Raw genomic sequence first — 18317 nt, 5'->3', positions numbered from 1 at the left:
TTGGGGTAGATTCTGCCGTGCACACATTTTCAAACAAGAAAACATAAGTAAAGAGAGCAATACGGCCCAAAAAAACATAAAAACATAGAGCCAGACAACTGTGACAGTATTGGGGTTCATCAATAACGGGTTACAGGAAGGGACAATGGTTTACCCAGTCGAGCTAAGATACTGCAGAACAATCTGGGAACCCATCAGCGATCGGTGTGGCGACGGATAAGCCTCTGGGGCAAGGGGCTGTGTTTCTGGGGTTATGGTGTGGCCAGATATATATCCAGGCCTAAGCTGATTTTGTTCCGTCTTCCACAAGTTACAAGTTTACAAGCTCATTTCAAACCAATAAAAATCTAAATCAGAGATTGCATTCGGGCCAATGCATTCTGATTATTCTGCCCTCCACATAAACCGTTTACCTGAATTCAACCCGAGGCTGTTCCACTGATTGTTCAACACCGCTCCGGCTAAATGGAAGCCAAAAATCTCTTTTCTGTTTCTGGAGATGAACTGCAGGGTAAATGACCGTTGGGCTCCTCTTACGACCTGTCAGTCACTGACGGTCAGCTGATGCACGGGGCGTTCGGAGGATTTGCACTGATGGAATCTGAGCTAATTGAGCCAGCATAGACTTTCATTGCGGAACCAAAGTGACTTTTGCTTGAGTACCTTTATCAATTATAAATAAGATTTAAAAAAAAAAAAAAGATGTAACCTCCCAAAACTCAGGGAGCGGCGGAGCACGTGCATGTCTTGCTGACGTCATTGTGCCCGTCTCACTCTTCGGAGCGTCTCTGTGTGGACACTTTGGAATCCTCTAACACTGAAAGAGTCTTTGCCAAGGAGACTCATTGTTGTGTATCAGTAAGCACAGAATAATTATTATGGCCTAAACAGATGAGCACAGGTAGTTTTCTCAGACCCCGTCCTTACTGTACCGTTAATGTTTTGAATCATTTGTTATGGCCAAAACTTGAATTGCTGCATTCGAGTGACCTCAGATATCCCGTAAGTGCTGGCGGTCCTGACTGGTGGGAGATGCATACTTTAAAAGTAGGACAAAAATGAAAAGGAAGAAGAAAGAGTGCGGAAAAGACATGAAGGCATGAAAACTGCATTAGGCTGTGGCAGCCAACACAGAGAGAAGGATGTGAATGATTCAAGAGGCAAAGGGATTAATAATGTAAGACTCCCTCTTTCCCTCCATCCCAGTGTCCCTCTCTCTCTCTCTCTCTCTCTCTCTCTCTCTCTCTCTCCCTCTCTCCCTCCACCCTTTGGTAAATGTTTCTTCATTCTTTTCTATCTACTGTATTCGCCCCTCGTGTGTCCTCTTTGTTGTCAATTCACCGACCTAACCAACAGGGGGAGCTCTTCACATCAAGCCTTTCCTGCTTTTCCTCCCACTCCTCCCCTATCCTCCCCCGCTGTGTGCAGGTTTCAGGGTGTGCACCAACTGTGAGCCTTTGCATAAAAAAAATAAAAAATGTTGTTTGATGAAGTAAAAATAATGTGTGTGTGTTGCCATTGACTTTTCTGTAGACGTGTGCCTGATGTAAGCTGTGTCTCAACATCACGTTTGTAACCTTTATCAGGGTCCGTGACCCTCCATACCTCATCGCCCTCACCTAAGCCATGGGCAGAAATGACCTGGCCACAGGACATGATGACCTAATTTAATTGCAACACTCACGGCCCGTCAGGTGGCTTTTAATTACCTGCTTCATGTTTCTCTCTGTCTCTCTCCCTCTCTCCCTCTCTCTCTCTCCCGGCCCTACAGGACAGAGCTCTAATGGGCAGCATAACCAGGCTATGTGACAATGCCATAGCCCTGGAATCATTCAAAGGCTCCGAGAGAGAGACCAACCCACTCTACAAAGATTACCATGGTAAGAACACACACACTCGCTTATCTTTCTGTCTCTTTTCCATCACACACACACACACACACACACACACACACACACAAGCAGTGCATTAAGGCAGGGCTGTGGATGGAGGCAGGGCAGCCCCCTTGCAGGCCAGGCTGTCAGTGCGTGTTAGTGTGCTGCTGCTCAATCAGACGTGCTCCTCAGTAGACAGGCCGGGGGGGATTCAGCTGCCACGCTGTACCCCCTCTCCCTCGCACCCTCACCCCCTCCATCCCTGCCCCCCCCAGCGCAGCCTCTCTCCCTCTCGCCTCGCCCCCTCTCCATCCCCAGTCCCATACCCCTGAGGCTCTGGAGCAGAGCAGACCAACACTGGGGAATCGATATTCTCACCATCACTCTCTCTTCCTCTCTGCCTGGATCTCTCCATCCCTCGCTCAATGTCTCCGTGGCCAGCATGCTCTGCTAATAAATGGAGGGCAAGGCTTTGAGTGTAGGGAGAGAGGGCGCTGGCATGGGACTGTTGGATGGATGGAAGACGAAGAAAGGGAGAGGGGAGCCGTAGTTTGTTCTCTGCTCTCAGTCCTCGCCATCACTTTTCTTTTACAGCTTTACCCTTCCCCTCTTTCTCCCTTTTGCGTCCCTCTTTTCTATCACACTCTTGGCGCATAAAGGTCAGTTTAAGTGAGCGGGGTATTTTTAGCCGTGCCTCTCCAACTCTCCGACTCACTCTTGCGCTTTTCCTCTTATTTCCCCCTCCCTCCCCCTCCTCGGGTGAGACAGCCATGCTTGTGACAGATGAAGGGATGAGAAGTAACAACGTTCAGTGGCAGATTTTGGTTCCATCCAGCAGCGTGTTTCATTAAGAGAACGCATCCCATAATGATCACATTCCTCTGCACTGTAAAGGCAGGTGGCATGTTAACACGTTCCACTTGTGAATGTTGTCGTGCAAACATTTCTTAATCATTTTGTCACGCAAAAAAATGTTCTTCGGAAGTATTATTTGAGTTTTTTTTTGTTTAAGGAAATGTTTGCCCTCTGTTTAACCAGCCAACAGAAATTCTGGTGGGTTATGAAATACATTTATGTGCATGATTGTTTTGATGTGTGTTCATGAGTGCAAACGCATCTGGTAGAGTGTGAGAGTGCGTGCGGATGCGTGTGCGTGCGTGTTTGCGGCAGCAGTTCAGGGCTGCTCAAAGCATGCTGGGAAGCCTGTCACTGCAAATCAGGCAAGGGGAAATCACCCAAGTGCACAGATGAGAGAACCCACCATCCCCCTCTTTCTCTGTCTGTCTCCCTTTCTCCATTACTCCCTCGATCTCCTCTTTTCTCTCACGCTCATTCGCCACCTCGCTTCTACAGTACTTTTCCAGCCCGATGAAAATGTAACTTTGTGGTGACAGGAAAAGACAAACAAAGAGTAAAAAAAAATATTATTTTTTTCTTGTTTGTTGCTTTGTCTCCCTTGTTGCTCTAATGTGTCCTTTAATTGGCACATTTCCTTCGCAGGGCAACCACGCTGCAGCCTGTGAATAAAACGGAGGGAAGGAATGCTGATACAGCAATGTTTATAGATATCTGATAAGATATTTGTTTGGTAGCTTTGTCTCGTAGTAACAGTGATAGATTTAATACCACTATGTTCCTAGTTTCTGGTTAGTTCACTGACTGTAACTATGATGTTGATGTCTGAATAATATTGTTTATGACCCTCCTACTACATTTAATCATTCACTCAAGTAGCAGTTTAATTCAAATCAAGTAACGAAACATTGAGTTAGAATTTAAAAAATGCTGCATTTTTGGAATAAGCACATGGATTCTTGGAAGTGTCCTTTTAAGATGCTGACTCTCACGTTGGAGTCAAATTAAAAGTTGCGACGTCTTTGTAGATATCAAGAAGAGAAAAACGGTGTCACTATCAGAAAAGTGATTTAAAAACGTCATAAAACATGCACACGTGCACGCCGGGACATCTTGCTTGTACTTTTACTGCAGGTTTCATGTTTCAGCTGTGATCTGTTTTACTGTCCTGCAGGTCTGCTGCATGTTCGCCAAGTGCCTCACCTGAACTGTCTGGCAAGTAAACTCCCTGACCACAAGGACCTGGCCTTTAAACTCAAGAGAAAGCAGTTCACTATTGAGGTACGTTGTCATGGTTACCCAGCATCGCCAGGGATCCTTCCTAAACAAAAACGTTATGTTAGGGCTTCTACCCTCTCATATGTTTAATGCCATCTTTCAGTCAGAATCCAGTGTTGTCGTTTTATATTGTTGCCCAAATTTCTAATGCTTCTATCATGAAACCTTTAACCTAAATTCACAATCATTTACTGAGAAAGCCATGCATGATATTACAAACTGCTGCTGCTGCTGATGAGAAGCCTCTCGTGTTGCTTCTGCAAGCCTGTTTGCTATTGGGTGTCAAAGTCAAAGGTGAAGCTATTGATTCTACACTGTTGCTGCCACACTTCCTCCAGCGTAGTGTGGAGAGGCAACACATTTCTATCTATATTCATCAATATGCACTGAAATATGCTGGTGAGGGTTTAAGTTAAAGGTAAAGTTCACATTTACTGATCAACTGACATGGCAACAAAACGATCTACCTACTTTGTCTGGCAGCTCACCATTCAGTCACTCTCCTGCTGGAGACAGCAGTGACCTGTTAGACAGCAGCTCTACTTTATTCTGCAGCCTCATTTAAATGGCAGTGTGGACAAATGCAAGACCAGATAATTCCACAATTTTACACAATGCTTCATATCCGTCCAGAAGTAGAAATTCCTACTTTTGACTCCTCTATGGCGTTGTAAAATGAGGCAATGTGAAAGCTCATTTTCAGAGCTCATTTGTTAAAAATCCTGTTGTTCAAAAAGACCAAACTCTGAGAAAAAAGAGCTATCAACTCGGCTGTTATTGTTTATTGTAATTTATTTGACCATCACTGCTCAGCCTGCCACACTGCCTCATTGGTAACGGGTGCTGTATTGGTGCCTGATCCTCTACCTGCTGCTCTATCATTGGTTGAATTTGAACTGATCACCCATCAATGGCAGCTGGTGCCTTTTGGATAGGTTTCTTTCATAAAGGTATAGTGCAGACATTGTCCCCTAACTTCAGTAGACTTTTGATGATGTACGACTCTGGCAATAGTTTGACTTACTTTCCACAATCTCTAAAAGGCTGTTTTCCACCTGTATTGTTTGGCCGTATATATACCTGCTGGAATTTGACACACCTGTCGTTTCCTCCGCTTGCACTGCAACAAGCAGCGTCTCAGCCACCTGCATAGCAACGTCCTCCCTGTGCACCCGGCGCATGCTGTTCAGCAGCTTGTTCTCAATCCTGTTGAGGTCCCTTTTGAAAATTGGCTGAGGATCAAAGTGCCTCCGGGCCACTTGAGTCGCACCTCATACATCGTTTCAAATATGCATTGGAAAATCCCATTTTTGAGGCGGTCCCCACGTAGCCCCATTTCACGTTTTTTTTTCCCATGCAGTTTAATACGGGTCACTCAGCACCTCCCCTTGCTGGATGTCCTGCTAACTTCAGTCAGTTCGGTATAGACGTGGAGTAAATATCATATACTCGGCACACGGTTGTATGGCCTTCACATTTTTTGTTTTGATTCATGATTTCTTCCCCTCGTTGCCGTTGGCTTCCTGTCAGAGACGCATCCATTTTGCATGTGTCACATCATCACTCTCACTCGGAGCAATCAATCTGTCACTGAACTACCACTCTAGAGACAAATTAGGGGCCCTCCTCTTAGCTCAGGCTCATGATTGGTCCTCATTACATTATCATTACCTTATCACACCCTCTGGTCCTTGGCTCTTAGTGAGTCCTATTGTCTCAGCAAGGAGGTGAGGGGGAGGAGAGGAATGCCCCCCCAAACCTTCCCCACATCCTACGGTCAACCCCTTCAGAATTTTCTGCCAGCCTTCACCATCACTCTAAGCCCTTCTCCTGCCTGCATCGGCCCGCTCCCCCTCCTTTCTCTGACCCCCTGAATAGGCCACTCCAGTATAGATTTATACGGTCCGTAAAAGTCAAGGTGGTTATCCTCAATGGTCTTTTAATTAGGATTCTGTATTGGGCAGGCCAGGGGGCAGAGGCTTCGGGCATCCCTGCAGCTCTGTGGGGCCCGGAGACTGTCATATATCCCAGCAGCGCATCGTAAACACCACACTTTGTCTGCCTTCCTTGTTTAAGGAGCTTTACTGGAGGGTTTTTTTTTGCTGAATGGTAACCGTACTAGCATTAAAAAGGGTGGTATCCACAGAAGGCAAACACATCTAAACCGGCTGCGGTTGTTGACACAAGAGAGCACATAATATGAAACGTCAATCACAGTCCTTGCCCATGACACATTTTTATGTGTCAGGGAATTTCCCAGAGAACATTATCACCAGTCATGCATCAAATCAATCAAAACACATATTGTAATAGGCTATTATGTCCTGTTGGGTTCTCTGGCACTGTGATTGGCTGTCATTAATATGTGCATCACCTCAGATGGAGATGTCACAAAGGTATGAGTGCATGTTGGCTCTGCGGCCCTCGCTGCAGAGGTCGGTTTGTACTCGTGTTTAAGTGTGCGACGCGGCTCGTCGTATACTGTGTTTGACCCGTCGGTCAGCTGCCTCGGTGGGCCGCTGATTGACACACGAGATGGTGATTGGATTCTAAGCCCGGTGTCTGTTATGTGACAGCTCACACCATCCCTGCTAATCACCTCATTTACTCAAGCTACAGGACTCCTCCGCCTGGGGGCCACATAATACAGCATCCTCTCCCACCAAGTTGTCTTTCTTCTTCCGTGCTCTTATCGTGGTCGTGATAGATCATTTCTCCGACCAACTCCAGGCTACTTTTTCACATTTGAAATGCAGCCAAATCCAGCCTCATTCCCACGTATCACCTATGTGGTAGAACTCGTGATGCGGCGGTGATTGACAGGTGATTGACAGTGCTGGCTTCTCACCGGTTGAGTCAGGCAGATACATGTCACACATCTGTGCACGGAGTCATGCTGGTAACTAATTTCCCTAACTGCTGGTTGACTCACACTTCTCTCACCTAGCGCCTCGGGAACGTGAAAGTATTTGTCTGCCAGCACACGAGGTACATGCTTTTCAATAAAGAATGCATTTATTTGTAATCGTTTTCCTAATTCGATGGTTTTGACGTTTGACGATTTGGTTTTAATAAGCTTCATTAAGCTCCACGCTCGGCGCCATCATCGGGCATTCTGTTGGTTCGTTGATAAGGTTACCACGACGACGGCTGACGTATCCAAGAGTTCAAACTGCGGTTGATGAGCAGTTATTGGCCATGGCGCCTGAAGCCAGAATTAACCCATGGCCCTGTCTGAGCAGGTAGGGGAGTGTTAGGTGTTTAGACCAGATTAACACATACTCATAGACGCACCACAATCGGCGCTTACTCCCACACATATTGACGACGACACAAGCGCATACTTATTGGCAAACGCATACACACAAGTGACACGCGATGTGCGTGAGAATTTTGTCACCCGCTGCTATCAAGCCAACACAGGCTTCTGTCACTCCTTTCACAATGCTGGATGCTTTGAGGATGAAGCTTTCAAGAATGCAGATGGTTCGCAATTACATGCTCCGTACCTTTGTTTGACCCTTTAAACTGACACGGCAATGTGCCTGTGGGGTGCCGGGATGCCGGAGGCAGGTCACAGGGTCAAATACAGTATAAGACGGGGATTTGTGTCAAATTAGTCTTCTCCTAGACAGGCTACTTGGAGGTGTCTAGGCCGAGCTCTGTCACTCGGGTGTCTAGTCTGTACGCGTGTTTTGGCTTTAAGCAAAACTTTGTAGTCTTGGAAACTTTCAGGTTTGTGCTTTTTTGTGGGGGGGGGGGGGGGTTATGACCTCATTTTAAAGTAGTCGCATGATGAAGGTGAAGAAGGTCCTGGGCCAGATTCATACCCTAGATCTCGCTGTACCTTATGCCACGTTTATTAACGTGGATTATTGCATTTGTCAGTACTTCTTCGCAAAGCTCTCCACCACAAGAGTTGAACCTGTCCCAATACCACAACGTCACCCATCACAGTGCTGCGTTGGCTAATCAAATACATGCGAGCGCACATTCTTGGTAGATTACATGAACTCTGTGCTACTACTGTTTACTTCGCAACCGCTGTAATTAAAAACAAAATAATGGGCTATGTGAAGCGCGTGTCATCATCTCATCTCACTACCTGAAACCCGCCAACGCAGCCTCTGGTCTCTCTGAACACAGGCTGTTGTTTGGGGATGAATACCCACCAATAAGAGCCCAAAAACACACAGGGATGCCTCATGTCAGCCGAAGTCTGGCGTTTAAAGGCAATTAAATGCTAATTTCATAGAAACGGTGCTAGATTCGCTATGCACTGTATTTGTTTAACCCTCACGCCACCAACTCTGCAATCGCACAAACATTTCAAACGATCCAGTGACCTTCCATCCCACTTGACATCAGCAAGCTGGGTGTATTTTTAAGCTGAGTGGAAGCAAAGATGGAGCAGAAAAGGGGGATGAAGAGGATGATGGTGCTGAGGAGAAGAAGAAGAAGACTTAAGGAGGAGAGGAAGCCGAACTGAAAGAGTCCGAGGGAGGTGTATAGAGTAGGTTAATGTTTCTTGGCATGTCCTCAAAACGTCTTTAAGACAACGCCTGTGTCTGCTCCCCGTTGAAGCCTGTGGGTGCCGAGGGAAGGGTGTTAATGGACCTATGTGAGGAACAGAGCGAAGGCTCGGAGAGGAGGGGGGGGGGGCATAAGCGGAGAGGAGCAGTTAAGTGATTCTCAGGTCAGGTCTAATTAAAATGAGGGCTTTTCCTCAGAGGCACCAAAATGTCTTTATTGAGAGGGAAATAAAAAGGGAGGGAAAGAAAGAATAGTAGAATGCAGAATGAGTTAGACAGAGAGCCGGTCCTCGGGGCCTGTTTGTGTATTTGTTTGTATTCCATGCCTGGTCGTATATCTGCTTCCCAAGTCTCACATAATGCTTGGTACTAGAGATCAGGGGAAGCCGCTGTTGAAAAGAACTCGTATGGAGAAAGAAGTGAACTGGGTCATTTAATATTTACTTCCATTAGTGGATCACAATGACTTGAGTTAACTTAACTCAAACAATATTCTTACTGGATATTCTGACCCTATTAGTAGCATGCAAAGAAAATCCGTAGGTGCTTCATACATTCTGATAACTAACGCCTGCCTTGGGAATCGCGATCAGACGGGAATCGGACCTTTTTGGAATAATATTCCGAGTGAATAATTTATACGTCCTCCCTCGGTGCACACCAGCCTCCGCCGCAATTTGGAATGAGGTGTGCTTCTGGTTTGTGCGAGGGGGAGAGAGACGGAGAGCCCGGTGTAGGCCAGTCGGCGGCACGCAATCGGACCCCTCAGCCGAAAAATATTCACAACATACATCAGATTTGCATTTATTATTTAACAGGGATTTTATCTATTCTGCAAATGTGCATGTGTGTTTGAAAAAAGGCCAGCTTGTCGGGCCTCTGTGCTGAGTCTCGGCCGTGTGGGAGGAGCAAACGTGATGTTTTTGTGCTGTGTGTTTGTATGTTACCTGCATGATGGGACCTGCAAGGGATCCGGGCTCGCCACACAGGTGCATGAACTGCTTAAACACTGATCTTTGTTTAATCTGATGATGGTGAAAACCAACTTCACTAATGCAACATTTCTTATGGCTGGAAATGCAAGTGTGCCCCCCTTCAGTGGCATAGATGTGGAGTCAGTGTGTCCTGGGTGTAGAGGATGTGCTTGTCTTGATGAGGTCAAGGTTCAGAAATGTCCCCAATGAGTTTTGTTTTTTATTCTCAAGTGCCTAGGGAGAAAAAGTAGTGTTTGCTACAGTCGAGTCAAAGCGCGGTAAGAGAATATCTGGGACTTTGCCAAATGTCCTGCCCTCTATACTATATCAACACAATGCCCAAACGCTTCTTGCAAACGTGGAGTATTAAAGGAAAACCAAACAGGGCATATGTGCTCCTCCTGCCACACTGAGTAAGAGTGTGGTCTGCCTGAACTCGCCCTGGAAGTGAAGCTGTTTCATCAGTGAGCAGTGAACCCTTAACATTGTCCATGCACCACTCAGCCCCCATCAGACTAGACCGGCCACATTGGACTCAGACCTGATTAAAGTAGCCCTAGTTGTCTTCAGCTCCCATTAGAGGGAGGAAGGGGAAGAGACTTGCATGCCACCCTACATCCATGGGGTCTTGTGGTACTATAGGGTAGTAAGTGTGTTCAGAGAAGGCTCCCCATTAGCATAATGGTAGTGACTGGGGAACCATAGGCCCCCTGGTGCTTATAAACTGGGTCCTCACTGGATCCTTGGCTTCTGGATCATTTTATTGTTATCTCCTAATTTTGCCTTAGGTCCATGTACTTTGCTACAAGTCTTAAAAAAACATTTGTTCATTTATTGTTTATTTACAAGAGTGGTAAAAGTGTTCACTGTGCAAAACATCTACTGTTTTACCTCACAGTCCAGCATCATCCATCCTTGTATTATTTATCCTTGGCTGGTAAACTTTATACTTGGCAACCAAAATAAATACATCTTCAAGTGTTTCATTAAACAGACATTGAATTATGTACAAATGCATAAAAGAATACACAGAATAGGACGTTTGCAGTTATTCATTTTTAAAAACGTCATATTTTGGCATTTGAAACTCCCAACATTCAGCGCCGTATTCTATCTTTAATCTACAATTTCACAGAAACATCATATTTGAGAGTAAATGCTGGCGAAAGGTCGAGGCTGTCCTGTTTTTTGGCTGCTGTCATTTTAAACCAGCCATAATAATAAAAAAAAAAAGGTTCCCCTCGCTGCTGGTAGTCCACGGAGAAAGTTAGAACCGCCATCATGGATCCAAACCGCTCCACGGTCGGGTGGTTCAAAGGTGGAATGTTGATCCGGAGCAGGAGCATCCAACTCAGGAAGGCTCTCTGCTCGGGTCCTAAAAATAACTTTCCCACACTCTGACTGCTCCGTGTCCTGGGGGTCAGCAGGAGGAGTGTGCGTATGGATTTCGCCGTGTGTCTGTGTTTGTTGTGCTGCTGTGGTTTGAACACATTTAAAACACTAATAATATGATGAGATTATGTGCTCGCTTGCTATTTTCTAGTCAATGTCTGTTTTCTGATCAGTTCAGACTCTTGATAGTTTGGCAAAAAAACGATTTGAGCATAACTGCCATATCTTCAGGTCTATCTACAGAATATCTGCTTCTTTAATTTGTGTGCATCTGTTTTTTTCCTAACTGCTCTCCCTGTCAGCAAGCCCTCAATGAGTCTTTGCTTGATGAAAACAAATTGGCTGTCCTCCTCTTCCCTTCTCTTTATCTCCAGCACACCATAAAGGCATTTGTTTCAGCTAATCGCGGGAGCTACTTAACCCCCGCTACTGTGAATATGGTTGTATTTAAAAAGGATTCACCCAACAGTCAACACGGAGTTGTTTAAAGTGCTGTCGGCCATTGAGGGAAGCTGGCCGGCCGGCTGAATGCGGCGGCGCTCATGAATTTTACGAGGGAGCGTCGCTGTCCTTCAGAGTTCACAGGTGGCTGTTGAAAGGCCCGGTCCAGATGATGGAGGAGAGTTAAGGACACGCATAGAGGCCTGAATGGACTTTAATTACACCCAGCAGATGAGTGAGAGGGCCATTTGAAGGACAAGCCTGCACATCAAAAGGCAAGTTAGAGGGCAAGGTGATGGCGCCTTACCAAAAAAACCTTATCCTATCTGTGAATTAAGGTGTTTATGCAGCAAAATAAGAACTATTTTCTTTTGTGCATTTGTCAATGTGTGTGTGTGTCTGCAACCTAACACACACACACACACGTGAATGTGTGAAGGTGGGGGAGGCAGTGGTGGGAGAATACTCCAGTGTGTGGCTTAACCAAACTTTCCTTTTGTCCCTAACAATGATGAGTGATGATGAGTGACAGGGGTGTTAGCGGTGGATCTGGGGAACAGAATGCTCCGGAGCAGCGCTCACCCAAACTCACACAAAAGGCAGCAAAAGGTCAAATCTGAGGCAAGCTTTCTTATCCACTGACAGATAATATGTGTCATATAAATAAAGCTAAAACGCTCGCACTGACATGGCCATTATTTCTCATGCAGCGGTACATAACTTTGAACAGGACAGTCTGTCAGTTATTGATGATCAATAAACGGAGCCCCTTACATACCTCTTGCCTTTTCTTTGCTCTCATTTTTAAACTTTAATAACTTCCTTTTTCTCAACCCAACAAAACCGCATGTCGATATATCCTCTCACTCCGAAGCAGAAGTAAGACAACATGCACAGTTGTCCTTTTGTTATGAAAAATCCATACATTGTGCTTACACAGCCCGACACAGAAACCCCCCCCCCAACCGCGAGATGAGGAGGACGTGCGTGCCAGTGTTTCCCAGGAGGCGGTTGCAGACGGAGGTTCTGAGGCCCGGGGATGGCTTTAGATGGCGGTTAGCGAGGAACCAGTATTTTTTCCCTGCTCTCCTCCTGCTCCTCCCCCTTTCTGAGCTCAGGCAGTGATGGTAATCGGGGGTGACAGCTCACCTCTCCCTAGCGTGCCTACGGTCCTTGGAGCGTTAGCCCCCCCCCCATCACGTAACCCCCCCACCACCACCCCCCAGTCCCGGAAGGCCACAAAGGTTTCTCCATATGTTAGTCTGAGGATTCTTATGAATCCCCCCCCCCTCCTCTCAGATAATCTTTTCCGCCAAATAGATTTGTATGAATGAACTGAAATCAGGTACATTTCTGCAGGATCCATCGGACCACTATTGAGTCTCTTTCATTGTTTGACTTTTTTTCCTCTTCCTCCCTCATGTTGGTCTGTGTGAGCTGCGACTCAGTGGTGTGAAAAGATCCAGCCCGGAGTTTCACATCTATTAAAAGCTTCATGTTTGGAGAGGGAAGTGATCTGATGGCCTGATGCTGTACGCTCACTTACACACACTGTTTGTGTGGGGACGTCGCGTACGTTTGCTTCATCGCCCACCGTGAATACGTGTGTGTGTTTGATTTAATGCTGACAAGGTATCCTTCCACACCTTTGTGGGTTTTAAATCTCCTCAACTATGATTTCATGACTTTATTTGTATTTGAAAAAAGTAACAAAATGTTACACTTTCGGCTTAACTGATGAGTTAACAAAGTTTGAATAAATTCAGTTTGTTTGTTTTGTCAGCGGTATGATGGAAATAGTTTATGTCTCTCACATCAAAGTTTGTTCTTCTTGACTGAGTTAATTCACTCATATGAGGGATAACCTTCTTATGTGGAAGAGGAAAGATCCCAGTGAACGGCCCTCTCAGGAGAAACTCATAGGACATGAAAGTTAACAGCCTCCTTTGATGCACATCCTTAAAACACATTCAGCAGGCGGCATTTGACTTTCTGCATCAACGGAAGTCTTGCAAGGAGACAAGAGATGTAATGCACAAAATTATAATTAAATCAGCACACCAAATTTCTTGCACCCCCACGACGGATTTCACATCTTGGTGTGGGTGTGTGTGTGTCTGTCTGTGTGTGTGTGTGTGTGTGTGTGTGTGTGTGTGTGTGTGTGTGTGTATGAGAGTTTGCATGCTCAGATGGGCATGGAGTAGCACAAAAGCATGTGTAGTGGTGAATATTAGAGCAGACAGTGTTCGCGAGGTTCTCTCTGTGTACAGAAAGAAAGAAAGAAGTGCTTTTCCCGTCTCAAACTCACTCCTCTCCACCTCCCTCCCCTCCCTCCCTCTACTCCTCTTTTTTTAATCACAGTGAGCTTTTTAAGAGTGTCGCTCCGTCTGCATTCAGAGCCTTTATTCCACCTTAACAGCGTTCACATCCAGCCCATTCACCTCATTTGCTACCAGACACAAAGTCAACCTGGCATCTTATAAGCTGGTGCCTGTTTTAAGATGTAATTCAAGCTAAACTCAATGGCTGAACTTCACTTCACTCCCGCCGCCCCCCCCTTCCCCTCATTTCAATGGTCGGACAGAAGTGTGCAGACGCAGCAGCACTGCTGTGGGAATCAATCTGCAAGGTTAGACTATGTGAGGTGTGTGTGTGTGTGTGTGTGTGTGTGTGTGTGTGTGTGTGTGTGTGTGTGTGTGTGTGTGTGTGTGTGTGTGTGTGTGTGTGTGTGTGTGCCTGCAGGCTGAAGTGGAATGCCAGCCACACCCCTCCCATCACCCCATGTGATGTTTGGGGACACGTCCAACACCTACTCCGAACACGCAATATTAATCAGAGTCGTCTTCTTCTCTCTTTTTTAAACGCATGAGCCTCCCATCTTTTCTCAACGTGGTGCATCCCAACTCCTGACCCTGACGGCAGCAGCCTATCAGAGAGGAGGCTGTGGCCTGGTGTAATCTGACTTGTCTTAATTACAGGCAGTATCCAGTAATGGGCTGCTTCCTCAGATATCAGCCATTAGAGCAGCGTCTCTGACAGGAGAGACCCGATTGGCTACGAGCTGGGTGATAAAGAAGCCATGCCTCATTTACCTCCAATTTTTTTGTTCACACATCCCTGTATTAAAGTCAAGCGTGAAGATGGCACGGGACTGCGTTAAACTGATTTATGTGGAAGAAGCTAATCTGCTCATCCTGATTGCATTGTCAGCAATCAGTGCTGCTTTACAATGATTTCACTGGATAGAAGTTGTTTCAGCAAAGTTTCAGTGCAGTTTTTCATTTTTTTTATCATTAAACGGCCCCTTTTCTGGAGTCATTAAAATTGATGACAGTAGAGCGCTGTGACATTATATTCTTGTTCCGTTGTGAGCTTATAATCGGACTCGCTTCCAAAACCTCAAACCAGCAGCTCTTGTCTGCTAATTGAACCAAACCACAACAAGCGTCCTCGGATAAACTTGAACAAGAAGATCACTTTTACTGTTTCCTCTCAACTGTCTGCGCTTGTCTGCCTTTCTTCTCGGCCCACAAGTTTACACAAGCCCTGCGGCCGCTTCATCGGCTGCTCTCCTTGACTCCCAGCTCGGATCTCGCTCCGTGAACGTGATTGTACACGATGACCAGAAGCATGTTGGTTGATTCGTTCCCAGTCCTTCCATCTCATCCGTTCACTTTGCCTTCATTAGCAGCGTGCGATCCGATGACATGATATGTTTGAGTAATTCCACCGTCAATTTCAAATGCCATAAAACAAAGTCAAACCATTAGAGATAATATACCCATTATTAGTATGGAAATTAGAAACAGAATGCCGTAGAGTAGCGAGCGCCTGTCACTTGAGTGACAGTCAAAGACACTCCTGGTCCGCTGCACTGTATTTAAGATATGTTTGATGTTTTTCAAACTCCATATTTGGCGTATTATCCCCGGGTGGCGGCTCACACCTTGTTGGTATTTAAGACAGATTTCAGCGGATATTAGCGGATTGTGGCGGCGGTTGCTTTTAAGGGTGCAGCTCCCTCATAACAGGGAGGTGTCGTCTGCTGACAGATCACTGTCCGGATGAGAGAGCACAGCAGCATCCCACCTCATTACCGTCGCAGCGCACTAACCGAGGGACCGACACACTGCTCGCTGTGATTAAGATGTAAATTTCCTCTAATTGGAATGTAAATTCATACATTTATATGAAGACGTCAGCTGTCAGATTGCAATATTGTGTCCTTTTTCCTCCCTCTCCCCGTTCCCCAGGCAGGGCCCGGTGCCTGTATTCTGTATCATACTCCCACAGCCCGTCCTGGGATTTGCCGTTTGTTTAATGTCGGGGCCCATTGTCCCGCATCCAGCCCGTCATTGTAATGCTTCCCATTCATGTTTCTGTGTTTTGTTGCGGTCTGATTCGCTCTCGCTACCTGTGTTTGTTCCTCCATGCATGGATGAGCTGCCAGGGCTTCGGGGACGGGGAGGGACTTTGAGACGGGGGCCGGGGTCATCGGGTGGCCGTATTCCGTGTGTGCATCCATTACTTCTGCTGAATGTTCCTCAATGCAAATAAGTCTGCCACTTTGAGAGGAAGCACATGTATCTGAAGTAATTAATTTTACCCTTGAATGCCAGCTGTGGTGTTTGTTTGACGTCTTCCGAATAGAGCCTTCTCACCAAGAAGGTGTTAATTTGGGGATTTGGCAGATGAAGGAAGTGTGTTTGCCAACGTATATGGCCGTAGAACTCGGAGGCGTCATTTTTGAGGTTGCGTGGGATTGGTGGATTGATCAGACAAAATTCCCCCCGCTGAAATGTTTCAGTAAGTTATGTCACAGTGTGATAAACTCAGAGGGTCTCATGAGTGGATGGATGGTGTTTACAATGTGTGTTAAAGGCGATACAATTGTTATGTAAGTTAATCTAACGATTTCTTTAAACCCCTTTAAAGATGTATTTATTGTGAATATTTTCCAATTCCCATTGGGAGATGAATGAAGTATTAATATTAGTATAGTCTGTATTTTGATGTAGGGTGTTTTATTTCCATGCATCGTGTTCAAACACCTGAGACACTTAAGACAGGATACTAATCCTATTTTCACACAACAATCTCCACCAGTACCTGTCTCAACAGGTCATGCTACTGAACTCATGGGCATGTGCAAAAGAAAAATAACCAAATGTCACACCTGACAAAATCATCCAGAAGCAAACGAAGTAGAAGAGAGCAAACACTTTGAACAACGCCTTTCTGTGGAGATGTCACAGTCACATGTACGCACGTCGCTAGTCATGTGACTGTGCAGATACGGGGTCACATTCAGACTGAAGAAACGACGCAGAAGTCTCCCTTTAACTCCAACATGTATGTGTAATGATAGGTTATCTATATCCACTGCATTATATACGGTAGCAACGACAGCATAAGCCTGCTGTGCACAGTTCAAAATATTTAAGCATTCAGAATATTCTCAATGGTCTCAAAGCCACAAAAATCATCTGACCGCATTCACTGAGGCCGCTATGAATGAGTGAAATCGTTGCGATCTGTTGTGTAAAAGGCGGAGTGCGTGCCAGATTCTGCCTGCAGGACACGTTTTGATGACTACAAACGAGAGCGAGACAATTTCCAGGTGTGTTCTCCAGGTTCCTGCATATCTCCTGTACATTCAGGCACGGCTTGTGTGTGAAAAAGCTCACATGTCACGCTACGAAGGGTGGTTCAGATGTTCTGAGAACAAGTTGGTGCTTAATATGTAGAAATGAGTGCACGCCTACAGACCTTAATCAACTAAAAACAGGGAGGATGGGGGGGGTAACCTTAAAGACAATGGTGTGTTCACAGTATATCAGTGTGTGTGAAGGGTGCTGCAGGGTTTGACAACAGCATGTGTAGGTGTTGTTGGGTGAAAGAAATTAAAAAAACGGCGGCTCCCAGGAGGAACCCCCAGGCCACGTCAAGCAGGGGGGGGGAAGAGGGGAGAGAGGGTGAAAGGACCCGTCTATTTTTAGGCTTGCACTAGCTGAACCTGTGTGAAGGACTCACAGGCCAGCAGGTCTCCTGAGGCCTCGCCTGTTGTGTTGGAGGTGATGTGTCTGGGATTCCCACGCAGCGTGATTCCATCCCAGGGTTGATCCGTGCACCAGGAATCCCGACTATGCTGCCGCAGCATGTACTCCACCCACCTGTGGCACCTCCACACGCTCTCCCTCCGTTCAGGCCGGCATCCTAATAAACCTGCTCCTTTCACTTCCATTCGCATCCGTCACCTCACGTTGATTACACCAAATCAACAGCACGGAAACCTGACATGTTCCCAGCCGTTGTTTCCGTTAACCAGGAATCCGCCTCTTGTCAGGCGATGCTCATCGGCCCCCGGTCACATGGGTTCTTTTTCCCCGCTTTTGGGATTGGCTCGCGCGTCCTGCTGACCGGACGGCAGCCTATCAGGGATCCCATCCTCCTCCGCTCCACCCTCGGCGGTGAACAGTTCCACCCATCACCTGACATGACTCCAGGTGTCGGAGGAGGAAGTGAATCATGTTTTTTGGTGTTTGGCCTGAGGGTGTTCGGGTTTGCAAACTAAACACGTTGCTCATTGATTGATTAAGACGTTCATTTGTATTCATTAATAGACAGATGTTGGGTATTACCAAGGATGATTCATGCAGCCATCACTTACCAACCAGAGTCACAGACATACAAGAGGAGAGAGCATCGTGTCCCCAGGTATGAGGAGTCACTCATGCAGAAGGATCCCACATGGAGGGAGGTGGCATGAAGGAACTGTTGGCTTCCTCTCCTCCTTTGTGCCCCCCCCCCCCCTGAAAACACATCTGTCTTCGTTTCTCTGCCACACACCTTTTCTGCATCCTCCGCTCTCCTTCTCACTCCACTCACAGACTTCTCACTGCTAACGGCTTTAAAATGTTTCCAGGTATTCTTGGGAGCGGCCAGGAAGTGTGTTCCTTCACGTTTCACAC

The 18317-nt window shown here is 46.3% G+C and overlaps 1 protein-coding gene across 1 annotated transcript in view; it reads left to right on the top strand.

The window, feature by feature from the left end:
* elp4 (elongator acetyltransferase complex subunit 4) overlaps positions 1–18317 on the top strand; it is a 49165-nt gene that overhangs the window by 17988 nt on the left and 12860 nt on the right. Inside the window, exons 8-9 of the mRNA XM_084015285.1 lie at positions 1772–1880; positions 3904–4010. Of these exons, the coding sequence (XP_083871411.1) occupies positions 1772–1880; positions 3904–4010 (216 nt within the window). The remainder of the gene's footprint in view (positions 1–1771; positions 1881–3903; positions 4011–18317) is intronic.

The sequence above is a fragment of the Eutrigla gurnardus genome (assembly GCF_963514095.1).
Source record: "Eutrigla gurnardus genome assembly, chromosome: 1".
In the NCBI taxonomy this organism is placed as follows: Eukaryota; Metazoa; Chordata; class Actinopteri; order Perciformes; family Triglidae; genus Eutrigla; species Eutrigla gurnardus.
Note: the sequence above shows the minus strand (reverse complement) of the source record. Positions and strands in the feature narration are given on the sequence as shown.